This window comes from Oncorhynchus kisutch, linkage group LG5 (genome assembly GCF_002021735.2).
Source record: "Oncorhynchus kisutch isolate 150728-3 linkage group LG5, Okis_V2, whole genome shotgun sequence".
In the NCBI taxonomy this organism is placed as follows: domain Eukaryota; kingdom Metazoa; phylum Chordata; class Actinopteri; order Salmoniformes; family Salmonidae; genus Oncorhynchus; species Oncorhynchus kisutch.
The window spans coordinates 6,931,149-6,949,132 of record NC_034178.2 but is presented as its reverse complement, the minus strand read 5'-3'; the positions used below and the strand labels follow the sequence as shown (position 1 = coordinate 6,949,132).

The 17,984-nt window shown below is 43.3% G+C and overlaps 1 protein-coding gene across 2 annotated transcripts in view; it reads left to right on the top strand.

Moving 5' to 3' along the window:
- Nucleotides 1-16,274, top strand: part of LOC109890584 (collagen alpha-1(XXVIII) chain) — a 34,516-nt gene extending 18,242 nt beyond the window's left edge. For both annotated transcript variants that reach the window (XM_031824320.1, XM_031824321.1), the window contains exons 12-36: nucleotides 3,495-3,563; nucleotides 3,664-3,732; nucleotides 3,891-3,959; nucleotides 6,061-6,129; nucleotides 9,109-9,177; nucleotides 9,286-9,354; nucleotides 9,469-9,537; nucleotides 9,653-9,724; nucleotides 9,839-9,907; nucleotides 10,041-10,112; nucleotides 10,213-10,281; nucleotides 10,393-10,461; nucleotides 10,610-10,678; nucleotides 10,763-10,831; nucleotides 10,960-11,028; nucleotides 11,809-11,877; nucleotides 11,985-12,053; nucleotides 12,142-12,222; nucleotides 12,354-12,389; nucleotides 12,481-12,517; nucleotides 12,654-13,211; nucleotides 13,755-13,993; nucleotides 14,361-14,586; nucleotides 14,883-15,074; nucleotides 15,174-16,274. In XM_031824320.1, coding sequence (XP_031680180.1) covers nucleotides 3,495-3,563; nucleotides 3,664-3,732; nucleotides 3,891-3,959; nucleotides 6,061-6,129; nucleotides 9,109-9,177; nucleotides 9,286-9,354; nucleotides 9,469-9,537; nucleotides 9,653-9,724; nucleotides 9,839-9,907; nucleotides 10,041-10,112; nucleotides 10,213-10,281; nucleotides 10,393-10,461; nucleotides 10,610-10,678; nucleotides 10,763-10,831; nucleotides 10,960-11,028; nucleotides 11,809-11,877; nucleotides 11,985-12,053; nucleotides 12,142-12,222; nucleotides 12,354-12,389; nucleotides 12,481-12,517; nucleotides 12,654-13,211; nucleotides 13,755-13,993; nucleotides 14,361-14,586; nucleotides 14,883-15,074; nucleotides 15,174-15,178 — 2,553 coding nt within the window. In that variant the 3' untranslated portion in view covers nucleotides 15,179-16,274. The remainder of the gene's footprint in view (nucleotides 1-3,494; nucleotides 3,564-3,663; nucleotides 3,733-3,890; nucleotides 3,960-6,060; nucleotides 6,130-9,108; nucleotides 9,178-9,285; nucleotides 9,355-9,468; nucleotides 9,538-9,652; nucleotides 9,725-9,838; nucleotides 9,908-10,040; nucleotides 10,113-10,212; nucleotides 10,282-10,392; nucleotides 10,462-10,609; nucleotides 10,679-10,762; nucleotides 10,832-10,959; nucleotides 11,029-11,808; nucleotides 11,878-11,984; nucleotides 12,054-12,141; nucleotides 12,223-12,353; nucleotides 12,390-12,480; nucleotides 12,518-12,653; nucleotides 13,212-13,754; nucleotides 13,994-14,360; nucleotides 14,587-14,882; nucleotides 15,075-15,173) is intronic.
- The last annotated feature ends 1,710 nt before the right edge of the window (nucleotides 16,275-17,984 follow it).

The following is a 17,984-nucleotide window of genomic DNA, read 5'->3' as shown; positions in this document are numbered from 1 at the left end:
TGACAAGCCGAATTTCTTCAGCCTCCTGAGGTTGAAGAGGCGCTGCTGCGCCTTCTTCACGATGCTGTCTGTGTGGGTGGACCAATTCAGTTTGTCTGTGATGTGTACACCGAGAAACTTAACTTACTACCCTCTCCACTACTGTTCCATCGATGTGGATAGGGGGGTGTTCCCTCTGCTGTTTCCTGAAGTCCACAATCATCTCCTTAGTTTTGTTGACGCTTATATATACACCACACCACTGGCCCTTCGTGTTTTACAAAATATGCACTCTCCTACATGAGTGGGCTGGTATTGCGGTTGCTGTCCTTTCAGAATCACCAACCTGTCACACACTGGCCTGGGTCCAATAGGTTTGTGACTGCAAAAATGTCTATAATAGATATAAAGGCTATTAAGATATGAATGTTTCAAGATAGGACTGTGTGTATCTGGCTGACTGAATGGAAGCTGATAATTCAAGCCTGAGTTCACATGTATCCAACACCCGAGACAAGACCGAGATACTCAATATGTAGTCTCGAGTAGAGGTCGACCGATTAATTGGAATGGCCGATTTAATTAGGGACGATTTCAAGTTTTCGTAACAATTGGAAATCTGTATTTTTGGGTGAGGATTTGCCTTTTTTCTTCAAATCTTTTTTTTTTATACCTTTATTTAACTAGGCTAGTCAGTTAAGAACACGTTCTTATTTTCAATGACTGCCTAGGAACGGTGGGTTAACTGCCTCGTTCAGGGGCAGAACGACAGATTTTCACCTTGTCAGCTCAGGGGATTCAATCTTGCAACCTTACAGTTAACTAGTCCAACGCAATAACGACCTGCCTCTCTCTCGTTGCACTCCACAAGAAGACTGCCTGTTACTCGAATGCAGTAAGCCAAGATAAGTTGCTAGCTAGCATTACATTTATCTTATAAAAAAAGAATCAATCCTAATCACTAGTTAACTACACATGGTTGATGATATTACTAAATATTATCTAGCATGTCCTGCGTTGCATATAATCTGACTGAGTGGTGGTAGGCAGAAGCAGGCGCGTAAACATTCATTCAAACAGCACTTTTGTGCGTTTTGACAGCAGCTCTTCGTTGTGCGTCAAGCATTGCGCTGTTTATGACTTCACGCCTATCTACTCCCGAGATGAGGCTCGTGTAACCGTAGTGAAATGGCTAGCTAGTTAGCGTGTGCTATTGTCATTGTGTTGCTGGTTCGAGCCCAGGGAGGAGCGAGGAGAGGGACGGAAGCTATACTGTTACACTGGCAATACTAAAGTGCCTATAAGAACATCCAATAGTCAAAAGGTTAATGAAATACAAATGGTATAGAGGGAAATAGTCCTATAATTCCTATAATAACTACAACCTAAAACTTCTTACCTGGGAATATTGAAGACATGTTAAAAGGAACCACCAGCTTTCATATGTTCTTATGTTGAAACGTTAGCTTTCTTACATAGCACATATTGCACTTTTACTTTCTTCTCTAACACTTTGTTTTTGCATTATTTAAACCAAATTTAACATGTTTCATTATTTACTTGAGGCTAAATTGATTTTATTGATGTATTATGTTAAAATAAGTGTTCCTTCAGTATTGTTGTAATTTTCATTATTACAAATAAATAAATAAAAATCGGCCATTTTTTTTCTTTTCGGTATCGGCTTTTTTGGTCCTCCAATAATCGGTATCGAAAAATCATAATCGGTCAAACATCTAGTCTCGAGACCTCGGTATTGAGTACTACGCTCGTATCATTCCCACTGAGTAGACTGACTGACTAGCTCTGGTCCAGGGTGTTCCGTGCGGGTTACCGATGCTGAGCCTTCTGCAAGCCACACGTCACACCCTGGACCAAAGCTACAGAAAGACAGATTCAAGTGTGGCCCAAAAGCAGATGGCAGACGATTGACCAAGTATGTGTACATTAATGTTTTGAATGGATACATTACTTTCTAAGTATCATCAGTCATTGCACGAACGCCACAGACCCTTTGAGGGATTTGTAATCATGTTATTATCTTGTCAGTTTGTTTTTCAAACTTCTCTGTGACATTACTGCCAAGTCTGACATGATATGCCCACACTCGCAGTCAGAGGCTTAATTGTTTCGAAAGATTCTTCATGTTGCTTGTTTGACTGTCATCCAAGATCAAATGAATGGCAGACTAATGTCTGACATTTGGCTTCGCACGACATGTTGGAAATGGAACAGAAAAAAATGTGCGGTATGTAGACTATCAGTCTTCTCACACTGCTATTAGAATGCCATACATAATTATTGGAACAGTGAAGCATGTTATCTTCTTTTGGCTCTATACTGCAAAAGTTTGGATTTGAAATCAAACAATGATTTTGAAGTTGAAGTGCAGACTGTCAGCTTTAAATTTAGGGTATTTTCACCCATATTGGGTGAACCGTTTTGAAATTACAGCACTTTAAGTACATAGTCCCCCCCATTTCACTTATGTGTATTAAAGTAGTAAAATGTTAAGTATATGGTCCCATATTCATAGCATACAATGACTACATCAAGCTTGTAACTCTACACATTTGAATGCATTTGCTCTTTGTTTTGGTTCTGTTTCAGATTATTTTGAGCCCCAAAAAAATGAATGCTAAGTAATGTGTAATTTTGGAGTCACTTTTATTGTAATTAAGAATAGAATAGGTTTCTAAACACTTATACATTAATGCAGATGCTACCATGATTACGGATCATCCTGAGTGAATCATCAATCATGATGAGTGAGAAAGATGCACAAATATCATACCCCCAATACATGCTAACCTCTCACCATAACAGTAACAGGGAAGGTTAGCATTTTGGGGGGGTATGACATTTGTGTGTCTAACTTTCTCATGGGGGGGCACAAAAAGTGCTGTTAAAAAAAACACGATTCACCTGATATGGATGAAAATACCTTCAAATTAAAGCTGACAGTGAACTTTAACCTCAGTCATTGTTTGATTTCAAATCCAAACTTTTGGAGCATAGAGCCATAAGAAAAAAAAATGATTCACTGTCCCAATAATTAGAGGGCACTGTGTTTTGAATAATGGCTTTTAACAATAGTGATTTGACTATGAGGGAATTCTCCAGGAGTTTCAGAACACCTAGTGCTAGCCTGAACCCCCCCCCCCCCCCAGTAGAATTTGATTGATGGAAGATTTGTGAGGGGGGGAAAGTTAAGGTTTGAGGTCAGTGTGTGTGATTTGTTTGGTGTGTGTGTGTGTGTGTATTGGTTTATGTGGTGAGGTAATGGCTGGGTTATTGATGGAGATGGTGTGAGGTTAGAGATGAGAGGAATTCAAAGGAAATGATGTCACCTCATTCGAAGAGTTCTGGTCTTGATGGCCCATAGTGGAGGAGAAAGAGGTAGAGACACAGAGTTATGAATTGCTGTTGTGCCAAACACTTTTCGATATGAATTTCCTGTATACTGAAGTGTGTGTGTCTGTTCCTGCATGGTTACGTGTGTGTGTGTTTTAAAGGGGGAGCGGGGACTTTCTGGGCCACCTGGAATCCAAGGAGAAACTGGGATTGGGCTTCCTGGACCCAAGGTATCACTCCATTCCATTGTTTTGAAAAATGAGGGAATTACATTTTCCCCCAACCACCTGTTGTATCTCACCTCGCGGGTGTTCCACTCTCTCTCTGCAGGGTGATGTGGGGTTCCAGGGGCGACTGGGGCCTCCAGGGCCACCTGGCTTAGGGGAGCCTGGACAACCGGTGAGTTAGCACGACCACAATGTACGCATACTTGACCACAATGTACGCTTGCATTTATGAATACTCATAAATGACTCAGTGAAATGGGTGTTCATGTAGCTGTGTATGGAGTCTATGGTTATTCAAGTCTGTTCACCATTGGTTGATTTGTTTCACAGGGGCCTCAAGGGCCACAGGGCGTCCAAGGAGAGAAGGGTCCTATAGGAGAAGGCTTCGCCGGGCCAAAGGTATGACTGAGCGTCTGCAGAGATGTGTCCCGGTCTGGGCTCCAGATATGTGGCTGTAAAACCAGCAACATCACATGGATGATGGTTATAGGAGAAGACGCAGCGCCATAAAAGTCCATCTGAATTACACCTCTATTTGGTGTCACATGCAATGGATCTATCGATCAGTGATTTCTTGTTCTACTACGGAGTAACTTCCAGCATGCAGGTAGGCAGAGTTCCAAAGGACGTCAGGTGAACCCATACAGGCCCTGGGCTGGGAAACACCCAGAAGCTATTCAGAATCCCTGTAGAACATGAAAGGAGTGAGTCATTCAACTGAGACCAGAAGGAAGAAATGAGTCCATCTGCTTTTCACTGGGTTGCTCAGGCACACATGGGCCACATCTGCCCAAACCAGACCTCTCTCTTTCTTCCTGCTCTAACATATCCTCTGAACTCAAGTGTTACCAGGATACGGCTATGCTATTTGAATTGCAGTGCGTGTCTTGCCTTCAAAAGATATTATGTTATACTGTAGCTTACGCCCTTGTTGCGACTTGTAAGAGAATGGTTGTAAATGCAATGCAAACATGCCATTCCTTTAGAGAGAGAGCTGTGTTATGGTAATGACAGTTTTATATAGATATATATTGCCTACTTCGCGACAAGGAAAACATTATGCTTCCAGTGGCAGGTGAGGTAACACCGATCAACAATTGTTTTGATCATTCCTGAATGGCCTGTGTAAACAACGCTTGATTACGTTTTGGGAACGCACTTAAGTAACATCATGCCAAATGTAATCTCTGTTTGGCGAAGTTGCAACTTTGACTCATAATAGTCTAGTCAACTGACTGAGGAGATGCATCCTTTTTATTGCATGTTTTTCATTGAAACCTCAGTCCACTCAGATCCTATCATTAGAGATATTTATCTGGCAGTTTACCCTGGAGAGAGTGACTGTGAGTTTCCACCAGTCATCTAGAAGCGTCTACCATTAGAGATGGCCTCAAGGCTTTTACTTTCCTGCATTGAGGCTGACCCCAGACACGCTCTGTTGCTAGTCACAAGTTCAGACAAGTTTCAGATTCATGAGAACTGAAAAGATTTTTCCTGCTACCCTTGTCATCAACACCTGCTGGGGTAAAGAAATGGGGGATTTATGAGTACATTATATCTAAGCTCTGGTTCAGGTATGTTGCTGGTTTGTCCTTAGGTATTGCTAATGCTGTAGCTGCAGGGTGTATTCTCCTCAGACCTGAGGTAACCTCTGAGGTAATGGACATGTTTTACACATATCTCGCTCTGCTTCAAATATGATTATTGTGTAAAGTCCTTCACCATGTTTATTTATTTTAGTCTTCTATCATTTTCAAGTCGGAGCCTGACTCCTGCAGTAACTAAGTACAAAGAACACTCAACGACATTCAGGTGGTCGCTGTGGTTTCCATCTCCCCCAGTGCTGATCTACTCACGCTCAGTGCCAAAGCCCTTCGCTGGAAAAATGAGAGTAACACTAAACATGTCCTCCAGCATCTCAACCTCTGTCAGAACCCGCCTCGACCTGTGTGGTCTCCCTGGAACTTTCCTTGGAGGTCCAGAGTTGATGCATGCAAGGCTGGGAAGATATCTGAAGAAGTTTCCAGAACCCCTTTCACGTTCCTGTTTAGACTTCCTGTCTCTCACGCAGGAACAGACACAGTAAACGAACGTCCGTTGTCACCTTGCGAACCATCCTCGGCGTGGCACATAGATAGACGTAAACACAAATTACAACGGAATGCTTGAACCTTTTGCCAAGACGTAAGGAAAAGCTCAGTTTAACATTTTCATAATGTTCCATTGTTCCCATCAGCCTTGTGGTTGTTGGTTAAGGGGATCATGGTTGTTTTCCCATCAATTAATAACTGTCAGTGTTGCTGTTATCTTTCTTAAAGCAGAATCCTAATCTGAAATCTATATCACTCATTGACATCAGTAGATGAAAGTCTGAGTTATGGGCACATCTCAAATTGGGATTCTGCCTTCACTGTATGGCTGGTGTGAGTTTCTCTCTCGGGTGTGTGAGAGACTGCAGAGTTGAAAATAATTTTAAAGAGCTGTGTTTCTCCCTCCGCAGGGGGACCGGGGCCTGGAGGGGCCGAGGGGGCCCAGAGGACAGCCCGGCGCTGGAATCAAAGGAGACGAGGTACAGTATAGACTGTAAAACTACATCTGGGTGAATGGCCTTCATACAAACACGCAGTGTTCCCCAGGAACACATAAAGAGCCTTGGGTAAGGAGTGGCCAGAAGCACTGGCGTCTGGGTCTCATTCAGACTGAGGTTATATATGAGGCCTCTATTGAATCTGTGTGCTGATGAATCACACAGGGGTCAAGGCCTGGATGCTGTGCTGTGAGAAAGTTCATGGGTGAAGTAAAGGCTGATGTAAAGGGTTCATGTCAATTGTCTAAAGTGGCCTCATCTCTTTTCCTTCATTGTTTTTTAAAGGTCTGGACAGGTGGATGGAAAGTCCTGGTTCAGAAGGGTTCCTGTCTTTTGCTTTCACCTAGTCTGTGTTTTCAGATAAAGGGGAGGAGACAAGGAGAGGAAGCTACTTAACACTATTGGGATGCATCCACATTCTACCTGAACAAAGTGTGTACAGTCAGAAATATAATCACGGTCCCACACTGATTATGGGATATGAATTGATGACGTTTATAAACTGGGTGGTTCGAGCCCTCAATGCTGATTGGCTGACACACCGTATACCACGGGTATGACAAAACAGTTATTTTTGCTGTTCTAATTATGTTGGTAAACAGTTTATAATAGCAATAAGGCACCTCTGGGGTTTGTGATGTATGGCCAATATACCACAGCTAAGGGCTGTGTCCAGACACTGTGTTGTGTCGTGCGTAAGAACAGCCCTTAGCCATGGTTTATTGGCCATATACAACACCCCCTTGGGCCTTATTGCTTAATTACACCATTATGAATGAAGCAAACAGCGATAGAATTCCGGTAGCTGATGATCATTCTCACAGATTTAAACATTAATTGACCTTAAAATGGTGTTTGTTCTTAGTCAGATTAGTCTTGGCAAGTTTAGCCTTGTGGTGAAATTCATCCGTGGGATATTGGCAAGTGCTTTCATCATATAATGAGTGCAATCCTTCAGCAAGAATGCAGTTAGCTAACATTCTGTGTTTACGCCATGTAACTTTATAACAGCTCCGTTGACACTATAAAGTGAGCCAAGCTGGCATTTTATAGATGAGGCATGCATGTACAGAGGGGCAAAAAAGTATTTAGTCAGCCACCAATTGTGCAAGTTCTCCCACTCAAAAAGATGAGAGAGGCCTGTAATTTTCATTATAGGTACACTTCAACTATGACAGACAAAATGAGAAAGAAAATCACATTGTAGGATTTTTAATGAATTTATTAGCAAATTATGGTGGAGAACTTGTTATTGACCAAATACTTATTTATCTCAATACTTTGCTATATACCCTTTGTTGGCAATGACAGGGGTCAAATGTTTTCTGTAAGTCTTCACAAGGTTTTCACACACTGTTGCTGGTATTTTGGCCCATTCCTCCATGCAGATCTCCTCTAGAGCAGTGATGTTTTGGGGCTGTTGCTGGGCAACACAGACTTTCAACTCCCTCCAAAGATTTTCTATGGGGTTGAGATCTGGAGACTGGCTAGGCCACTCCAGGACCTTGAAATGCTTCTTACGAAGCCACTCCTTCGTTGCCTGGGCGGTGTGTTTGGGATCATTGTCATGCTGAAAGACCAAGCCACGTTTCATCTTCAATGCCCTTGCTGATGGAAGGTTTTCACTCAATATCACGATACATGGTCCCATTCATTCTTTCCTTTACATGGATCAGTCGTCCTGGTCCCTTTGCAGAAAAACAGCCCCCAAAGCATGATGTTTCCACCCCCATGCTTCACAGTAGGTATGGTGTTCTTTGGATGCAACTCAACATTCTTTGTCCTCCAAACACGATGAGTTGAGGTTTTACCAAAAAATTATATCTTGGTTTCATCTGACCATATGACATTCTCCCAATCTTCTTCTGGATCATCCAAATGCTCTCTCGCAAACTTCAGACATTTACTGGCTTAAGCAGGGGGACACGTCTGGCACTGCAGGATTTGAGTCCCTGACGGCGTAGTGTGTTACTGATGGTAGGCTTTGTTACTTTGGTCCCAGCTCTCTGCAGGTCATTCACTAGGTCCCCCCGTGTGGTTCTTGGATTTTTGCTCACCGTTCTCGTGATCATTTTGACCCCACGGGGTGAGATCTTGCGTGGACCCCCAGATCGAGGGAGATTATCAGTAGTTTTGTATGTCTTCCATTTCCTAATAATTTCTCCCACAGTTGATTTCTTCAAACCAAGCTGCTTACCTACTACAGATTCAGTCTTCCCAGCCTGGTGCAGGTCTACAATTTTGTTTCTGGTGTCCTTTGACAGCTCTTTGATCTTGGCCATAGTGGAGTTTGGAGTGTGACTGTTTGAGGTTGTGGACAGGTGTCTTTTATACTGATAACTAGTTCAAACAGGTGCCATTCATACAGGTAACAAGTGGAGGACAGAGGAGCCTCTTAAAGAAGAAGTTACAGGTCTGTGAGAGCCAGAAATCTTGCTTGTTTGTAGGTGACCAAATACTTATTTTCCACCATAATTTGCAAATAAATAAATAAAAAATCCTACAATGTGATTTTCTGGAGAGAAAAAAAATCTCATTTTGTCTGTCATAGTTGAAGTGTACCTATGATGAAAATTACAGGCCTCCTCTTTTTAAGTGGGAGAACTTGCACAATTGGTGGCTGACTAAATACCTTTTTGCCCCACTGTATTACTGGGTCATTGGATCTGGAGTTGGTTTACTTTATTGCCTATCAAAATAGTGAATTGCATGAACATTCTCAATATTTAATAGCAAGGTGACTAGCAGGAGGATTTTTAGCACAGTATTTGTGTTATGTTGACAACTTTCCCTTCATTTAATAACAGTTAATGAAAGGGTGAATATCCAAACTAATATATATGTATGTATATGTACTTTTTGTATATTTATTTAATTCACTGTTCCTGTAACACATCCACAAGCTTGTGTTGGTGTAATTATAGCTATGATGCCAAAAATGACTCTCTTTGTGACCCTCAGGGTGGCTTTGGCCCTCCAGGTTTTCCAGGGCCTCTCGGCCTGCCAGGGCTGGGTATTCAGGGGGAGAAGGTACGTAGGCCCACCTATTCATTATTACAGGTTTCACCAAGTATCACCCATACATAGTTTATGGATTACTGTCCTAATGTGCCTACTTTGTGCTTCCTGTCCTACCAGGGTATGGAGGGGCCTCGGGGGCCACCAGGGGGCAGGGGTCCACAAGGAGATGGATATCCAGGGCCCAAGGTCTGTGTGTGAATGCTTCTTCCTTGACTTTACTTTTGGATCAATTGTGGTTATGGTATGTTTAGGCGATCGCTAATGCTAATGTCTGTGTATGGGTGCTCCTCTCATCCACAGGGTGACCAGGGCTTACCAGGGGAGCTAGGTTCAACAGGAGAGAGAGGGGCTGGCGAACCTGGGGCTAAGGTGAGTCAGTCCTCCTCCAATGGAAACGCAATGTGTAGTTTGTCCTTGTTGTGGTGTCACATTTGGATATGTAGTCGATGCAATGTGAGACAGACAACCAACGATCTCTCTTCAGGGTGAGCCAGGAGCGTCAGGATTGGCTGGTTTTCCTGGCCTCCCAGGAGAGGATGGGGCCCCGGGACAGAAGGTATTTCATCTTCTGCCATCTCTCTGTCACCATAGGTTGATACTGTACCTCTTTGAATGTGACCATTGGATTCATATGCTTTGCTTGTGTGTCTGTTTGTGTTTGTCTATATAGGGTGAACCAGGTGTTGGTGGTCTGAGGGGACCAGAGGGAGCTGCGGGGATTGGCACCCAGGGTGAGAAGGTAAGAAGATTTCCAGGTTTTACTCCTCACATTCCTGCTTCAAGATTTTAATCTTCATTAATCTGGACAGCTGTGGTATTCCGAGGTTGCTTTTCTGTGCTGTTTCTTTGACGAATGATGTCTCTCTACATAGGGAGACCAGGGCCAGAGGGGCATTCGGGGCTTGGGTGGGCCTCCTGGAATTGCCGGGCCCTCTGGAGCAAAGGTGAGGACATTGTCCTCAATTATCATCAGTCAACACTCTGTATTGCAGTGTAATGTGGTCACACTGCAACCTTTGACTTCTAACCTCTGACCTCTTCTAGGGGGAGCCTGGGACACCAGGTCGACTGGGTATGCCAGGACTCCCAGGGCGGGGCATCATAGGACCTAAGGTAACAGCCCTCTGTCCCAAAATGCCTACAATTTACCATGTAGATGAGGTTTATGCCATATCATAACCATGTTATAACTGTCTCTTAACCATATTATAACTCTTGTCTCAGGGCGATCTTGGCCCACCTGGTCCATCTGGACCATTAGGGGAGACAGGCTACGGGCTGCCTGGTCCTAAGGTGAGACACACTATGCCACACTATTAGAATAATAGGGAATAATTCATAGGATTTACATATTTTTCGGAATAATCAGCGTAATTCATTCATGTACTGATATTTATTTACTTGAATCTTGATGTACTTTTATTTAATCACAAACTCTTAGGGTGATCGTGGAGGTCCTGGTCCGTCTGGTCCATTTGGGCCCAAAGGCGATGGTTATCCTGGCCCTACAGTGAGCAACACTGCTGCTTATTCATGTGTTGCTATTGCATGAGTTGTACCAGTGTTGACCCCAGTGTTTACCTGTGGTTTGTAGGGAACTCCTGGTTTCCCGGGGCTTCCTGGTGAACCAGGCCTGGAGGGGCTGGGCATCCCTGGACCGAAGGTAAAGATATGGTTCCGTGTGAGGGTGTCAGATCTGGGTTATTTTGGATAGTGACAACAGCCCTGGGTGAACAGAAGACCTCAGTTAGCAGAGGACATCATGATAGCCGTGTGTTTTCTCCCATTTAGGGCGATATTGGCTTCAGGGGCTTGCCAGGTTTAGCAGGCCCCCCCGGCGAGGGGCTACAAGGTCTACCGGTATGTATTGTAGTCTGACATGAAGAAGCTGACCTGCTAAACAGTTGGCAAAGAATCAATCCCAGCTCTGATGCGAAACCGATTTAGCCTTTTTCAGCGCCATCATAAACCCACTGAGTCATGGTGATCGATACTAGTATTACCTCATGCTGGCAGACTCCACATTTCAGATCCACCTTGTACGTGTGAACACATATCCCCAGGGACCTTGTATTCAAAGGCTGCGATAATCAGCGTTTCATTCTTACAGGACATATATCATTTTAACACACTTCCAAGAACATGTGAATATATCCCAACATAAGGGTCTAATGAGAACCATTGGGGCCAGGGTGCCTATAACCAACACAATACCCAGAGCCGGCAGTCTAGCTTATAATATTACATCCAGGTTTCTCTCCAGGCTTTTCATCTCCTATAGCCCCAGAAGCCCTAGGGAGTGGGCAGACCTGAGGGTTGAGGTAGCCCTGTCCATCACATCAGTAGGTCTGGGCTCCTACAGTAAGCTTGCTAATGTGTGTCAGGCTATGAACAGTAAAGCCAGAGACAGTCAAGCTGTGAAATTGCCTGCTCGTGAAACGGCTGCCCTGTGAGATCAGGTCACTTTTTAACTCTAGGTTTGTTAAGTGAAAAGTGAAGGATTTGTCCCTTGGCTTAGCTTATTTTGTGTGACTAGCTAGGTTTGACACAGGTAGTGCAGTGTGGTTGGGCTATGTTGTGTTGTGCTGACACTTTTTAATTACTATTGTACATATTGTTATAACTTCTGCTCATTTCTAGGGTGGCATTGGACGACCGGGCCCACCAGGGCCAACGGGGCCCCCTGGGCAGGGTATTCAGGGCCCAAAGGTAGGTCTAGTAATTCGAACTAAGCAAGCAAATAAACATTTTCTTGTTTCTTTAAAATGTTGAGTTGAGCATGACAAATCTTCTCTGTATTTTGTGGACCCTTTCAGGGCGAGGCAGGGTCTCAGGGCGTGACGGGCCCTCGGGGGCCACCAGGGGAAGGATTCCCAGGGGCCAAGGTGACGACAGACACAGTGGTTTGAAACAAATGGCAGTGTATTTGAACTTTTGTGACCTTTGACCTTGTGTTATCTGGCTCTATGACAGGGTGACCGCGGCTCTGGAGGGGAGAGGGGCCTGAAGGGGGTCAAGGGTGATTTGGGTGACCCTGGAGTTCCTGGCCAATCAGTGAGTCATGTCATGGGTCACTTTTATAATCAGGGAGATTCATTCGATAACAGGGATACATACTGTAATATACAATTAACTGCAATCAGAGTAGAAACTGATCAGACCAATGTTTTACTGCTTCCTTTTAGGGCAGACCAGGATTCAAAGGCGACATGGGCCTCACAGTAAGTTCTCAGTCTTTAGCTGTCTTTTGAGTTCACATTTGTCTTTTTTATTCCATTTAGTCACCATGTCAAACTGGATTTTGACCCACAGAGAGAAGACCTCATTAAAATGATCAAGGAGATTTGTGGTAAATAAAGCATTTATTTGTTGTGCTTGTGTAGTATAATTTAAAATTTATTGCAACATACAGTAGGCCTTTGTCGAGAGTGCATTGGAAAACATCCTTTCTACATCCGAATCGTATATCTCTGCATTGTTTCCAGGTTGCGGAATCAAATGCAAGGAGCGGCCCATGGAGCTGGTGTTCGTCATTGACAGCTCGGAGAGCGTTGGGCCGGAGAACTTTGAAATCATCAAGGACTTTGTGACGGCCCTGGTGGACCGTGTGACGGTGGGCCACAACGCCACCCGCATCGGCCTGGTCCTCTACAGCCTGGAGGGCAAGGTAGAGTTCAACCTGACGCGCCACATGACCAAGCAGGACGTCAAACGGGCCATACGAAATATCCTTTATATAGGTGAGGGCACCCACACAGGCACCGCCATCCGCAAGGCCACCCAGGAGGCCTTCTACAGCTCTCGCAAAGGGGTCAGTAAAGTGGCTATAGTTATTACGGACGGACAGACGGATAAGCGGGAGCCGGTGAAGCTGGATATTGCGGTGCGGGAGGCGCACGCAGCCAACATCGAGATGTACGCATTGGGGATCGTGAATAGGTCGGACCCCACGCAGTCAGAGTTCCTGAGGGAGCTCAACCTGATCGCGTCAGACCCTGATAGTGAACACATGTACCACATTGATGACTTCAACACACTGCCAGGTAAGGCAAAATGCCAAGTTGGTGTTACATTCAGTTGGTTTTGGTTTATTTTGTTGGTGTAGTCATCAGTGATTCCTCACGAAACCCAAACAAAAAAGGCCATGATTTTTGGGATTATCACTCAATATAATCAGTAGAATAGTCCTTTGCAGGAAGGATTGTTGACATATATTTGACATTTCTATCGAAAAGCAAAAATGAGAAATATTTATAACATTTTTGCCTTACCCAGGCCTCCTTTAAGACACCATAGTGTTTTATCTGTAGGTGGTGTCATATGACGCTTTAGGTCATTACACTGTTAGCTGAATGTTGAATGGCCCTGGTATATTTGTCCTCTAGAGTTGTTCCTGGTCAGCTGACATAGTGAAGAAAAACTCCTGCCCCTTTGTTAGCAGTAGGTCTACTGTTATTATACGGTGTAGTCTGTAAATTGACCTAATGTACCAAGTTAACTGCATCAAGTTGCTGCAAAGTCTCCAAGGCTAATACCGGTACAATGTGATTCATCACAACTCCTGTTACTCTGTCGCTCTCTCTCAGCTCTGGAGTCCAAGCTAGTCAGCAAGTTCTGTGAAGACGAGAACGGTGATCGGATATACAACCGTGTCACCAATGGATACAGGAACGGGAAGAATGGGAACTATGGCAATGGCTATGGGACCACCAACCAGGAGGACTTCAACAATGGGAGGCGAACAGTCACCACTACCAGCACTCAAAGTCAGGGTGGCAGGGTAGACCTAACCCAGCCTATCGACCTTGGCACTGCCACAGTACAGGTCTTTACAGCACATTAACAGACATTTAGCAGAGGCACTTGCCAGAAAACAATCTACTGTCAATGTATAGTTGACCTGACTTGCATGCTCCATTGAACTAATGAAAACACTGTCTCCTCTTAGCCTACTGTACATTATCTCACTATAGTAACACTGTCTCCTCTTAGTCTACTGTACATTATCTCACTATTGTAACACTGTCTCCTCTCAGTCTGTTGTACATTATCTCACTATAGTAACACTGGTCTCGTTACTCTGTTTCAGGCTTTAAAACGGTGTATTTGTGTTTTGTTACTAATTGACAATAGGGTAAGGACTTTGTTGGTCCTCATTCTTCCTTGTGTGTTTTCTATTCCTCCGGCTCCAGAAAGGGCAGCGTAAGGGAGGCCAGGATGGAAGTGTTTACACCTCAGATTGGGAGACTGGTCGCGGGGACGTTCCCACGTTGAACCGCAACACGTCCTCCTCCGCCAGGGAATCCTCATCTTCAAATACAAGAGGGTCCTCTTCCTCATCAGGAACGTCATCTTCATCCTCTGGGTCCTCAGGCTCTGTCCAGTTAGTGCCTGCACCCCGACCCAAACTTCCCAAAGGTATGTTGGACCCACTGCCAACAACAGCTGAGCGTTGTGCTATATCTATGTAGTCATGGCAGTCTACCCTATGTCTGTTGATTCATATGAGCCGTTCAGATTACTACAAAGCCTGTCGAAATCAATTACTGAATGATTCCAACTGAAATTGACCCTAATTTTGTTGATGCTTTAGCTATATCTGCCAATGAACAGAATCAGTATACTAGTGTGCCATGGCCCCTACATCCTTATATACGTCTGTTTATTTAGTGGGCCTTCACTAACAATCTTCTTCGTGTGTTCTGCCCGGTCAGAGTTTGTGCCTCTGGACCCTCGCTGTGCACTGGTCCTAGACCAGGGCCCATGTCGGGATTACAAAATGCGCTGGTACTACGACAAGCAGGCCAACGCATGCGCCCAGTTCTGGTATGGAGCCTGTGAGGGGAACCAGAACCGCTTCGACACAGAGGAGGAGTGCCAGAGGACATGTGTGCAAGAACGAGCCGGTATTGTATAGCTCCTCTTTCAATGATCTTTGGTTTCGGTTGAATATTCATCAAGTATGGGTTTTCTGTGAATGCTGTCATGTGGTTTCTTCACAACAGGCTGAGAAGACATCTGTCGTTGTCTCGCTCAATTCAGTCTTTAAACTGATGTTCCATGGCACCGTGTACTTCACAATGGAAGGAGGTCAAGTCATGACACTATGACACAACTATTGAATAAATGCTCCTTTGACACTCCCTAGTTCCTCTCTCCTACCCTTGACCTAAAACTCTACGCACTTATTATAAATATTCCTAAACTAATTCCAGTGACTGATTTGAACTTTAATTTTACCGCCAATCTCTGTAAAATGTTTCCTTAAAGGTCCAATGCAGCTGTTTTTATCTCAATATCAAATACTTTCTGGGTAACAATTAAGTACCTTACTGTGGTTTGGAACTCTTTTTTTCTTATTGGTCCATTAACTAATTTACCATCTGGTGATGTCACCATGGAAGGCCAAAACTCCAACCCACCAAAACAGGCTGAAATTTCAGTCATTTCTCAACCTTATAGCGTGGAAATATATATATATATATATATATATAACACGTTTTTGACTGCACTGGGCCTTTAACTTAACATTACCATTTTCATTCAAAATGAATGGATAGCTCATCATATAACATCATTTTAACACACAATTCAGTCAATCTCACTCAGGAATGTAGTCAAGAAATAATAGAAAATACCACTTTCTGTATTAGACACTGATTCACAGATTAATTAATACATACATGGTTCCAGTGCCAAATCAGAATGGTCTATAGATTTGTTTCGATAGAATCCGTATGTATTGTATATATCTCATGTCATAACTATTTTATCCTGATCACTGATTTTATATTGCTAGCGTAATTGTAATATCTGCTTTGTTCAAATTGAGGAATAACAACATTGGTGCCACATGTTCCTGCAATAATGCTATACATCTAGCTTGTGACCCAGTATTAACACGTTTACAGAAACTATGAGCAACTCATTTTATATCCAAGAACCAACCCTGTATCAACTCACTATGCTGTCAACAAACCATGCTAGGAAATGACAACGGTGCTCTACCATTCATGTCTAGGGAAAGTTTTGTGCATTTGAATGTGTTGTTTTTTTTTTACCAAGATTTTTATGAATAAAAATGTGATTTTGTTTGTCTGAATTTGCGATGTTTGTCATACAAGTACATTAGTGTACAGTTTTCTACATTACAATTGTTGCCATTTATTTCACACTGGTTCACATGGATTATATTATAGTTGTATGGTGTCCTCTACTGGTGAAAAGTTGCCTTGCCTGATACACACCAGAAACGAGGGTTCGTCAAAGGTTCTTTGGGAAAGGTGATGGTTCTATGTGGAACCATAATGACTCAAAAAATCCTTTGAGCTCTTCAATGGTTCTTTACAGTTCACAAAAGGATTCTTTGCTCTTTTTAGTGATAATTAAAATGTAGGTGCGCCGGCTCATTAGAATATTTTGCGGCGCGGTTTGCTCACAGCTCTTTTTGAATGAGTGTGTCAATCCAGTTTATGTAATCTGTTGTGTTATGCTATTAAATATTGTATATGTCTATGGCCAGTGCAGTGTCTTGTGAAAGACTCACGAATGACCTTGTGTCCATTGAGAACGGTTGACTGAATCCGTCAGTGGTTCTCAATTCTCTCATCAGGGACCCCCAGCCGTTCCAGTGGTAGCTCACTTGATAACGCCTATAGAACTGTAGCAATATAATATGTGCAGATGTTGCAAATTCAATCAAGTTTGACAGAGATCACACTTACATGGTCAGAAGAAATGGTCATAGTTAAAATGACAATCTATTTGATTGAGAGCCTGTAATGAGATGTCAACCATTTCTGGAACTTGTCCTAGTAATATGGATGGTGTCTGTCTACAAATGTATCATGCTCCGAGAAAATTACTTTTCATAGAGAGTAAATAAACGTCTGTGAGTTCAACTGAACCACTTAATATTTTCATCAATACTAACAAGATGAATGTACTTTGAAAGTATTCTCTAAATCCCACTTTCTATGGACTTAGGAACCTCTTCCTGTAGCCACAGCAATCCATAGGGATCCATTTCTAATATTGGCGAGGTGACACTAGTCTGTGCACTACACTATATTTATATTACGTGTGAGACACTCCACTCCTGTCCAAATGGTCTATATTTAGTGTCCACACTGCCACCCAACTCCAAACACTTTGACTTATAATTAAGCTAAGTTTACCTGCTATATATTTTATCTGTAGTCACCTGAGTTTTACAGAGATTAAAGCCTACTCTGATAGTACAGTGTAATTCAGGACAAAGTGGCTATTTTCAGGGCTTGAAGTTGAAGGCCTCGCCCCCTGTCAGCAGTCCTAGAACAATGAAGGGGAAAATGAGGAGTGTTGATAGGTGGAGAGGCCAGCTGCTGCAGCTCAACCATCCTCAACTTTTCTCAACCTTCCTCAGTAGAATCCAAGCCTTGTCAGTCTTAGGGCTAAATTCATGCAAAATGACAGTACAATGTATTTTGTACAGTAGCATAGGGACATATCCAAGAATCCACTTTAAAAAGTTTAATTGAGAGGCATTACTGTATGGCTGTTTGGAAATGAAGGAATGAAAGAACATGTAACATCCTTTGAAATTATTTAAAGCTACTGAGATACAGGGTGGAGCCAGTGGTCAAAACAACCAATATTGGGTTATTAACCATTAGCATTGACAGCATTATCCCTCTTTAGCCACTACTAAACCAATGACAGTGTTGAGGCTGAATCATGGTAGTGGACTATAGCCCGGAACACCCCAGTTGCTTCTTTCAGTCTGTGACAGCTGTATGAGTCGGTCTCCGCATTCAGATTTGGCAGTGCTGAGATTC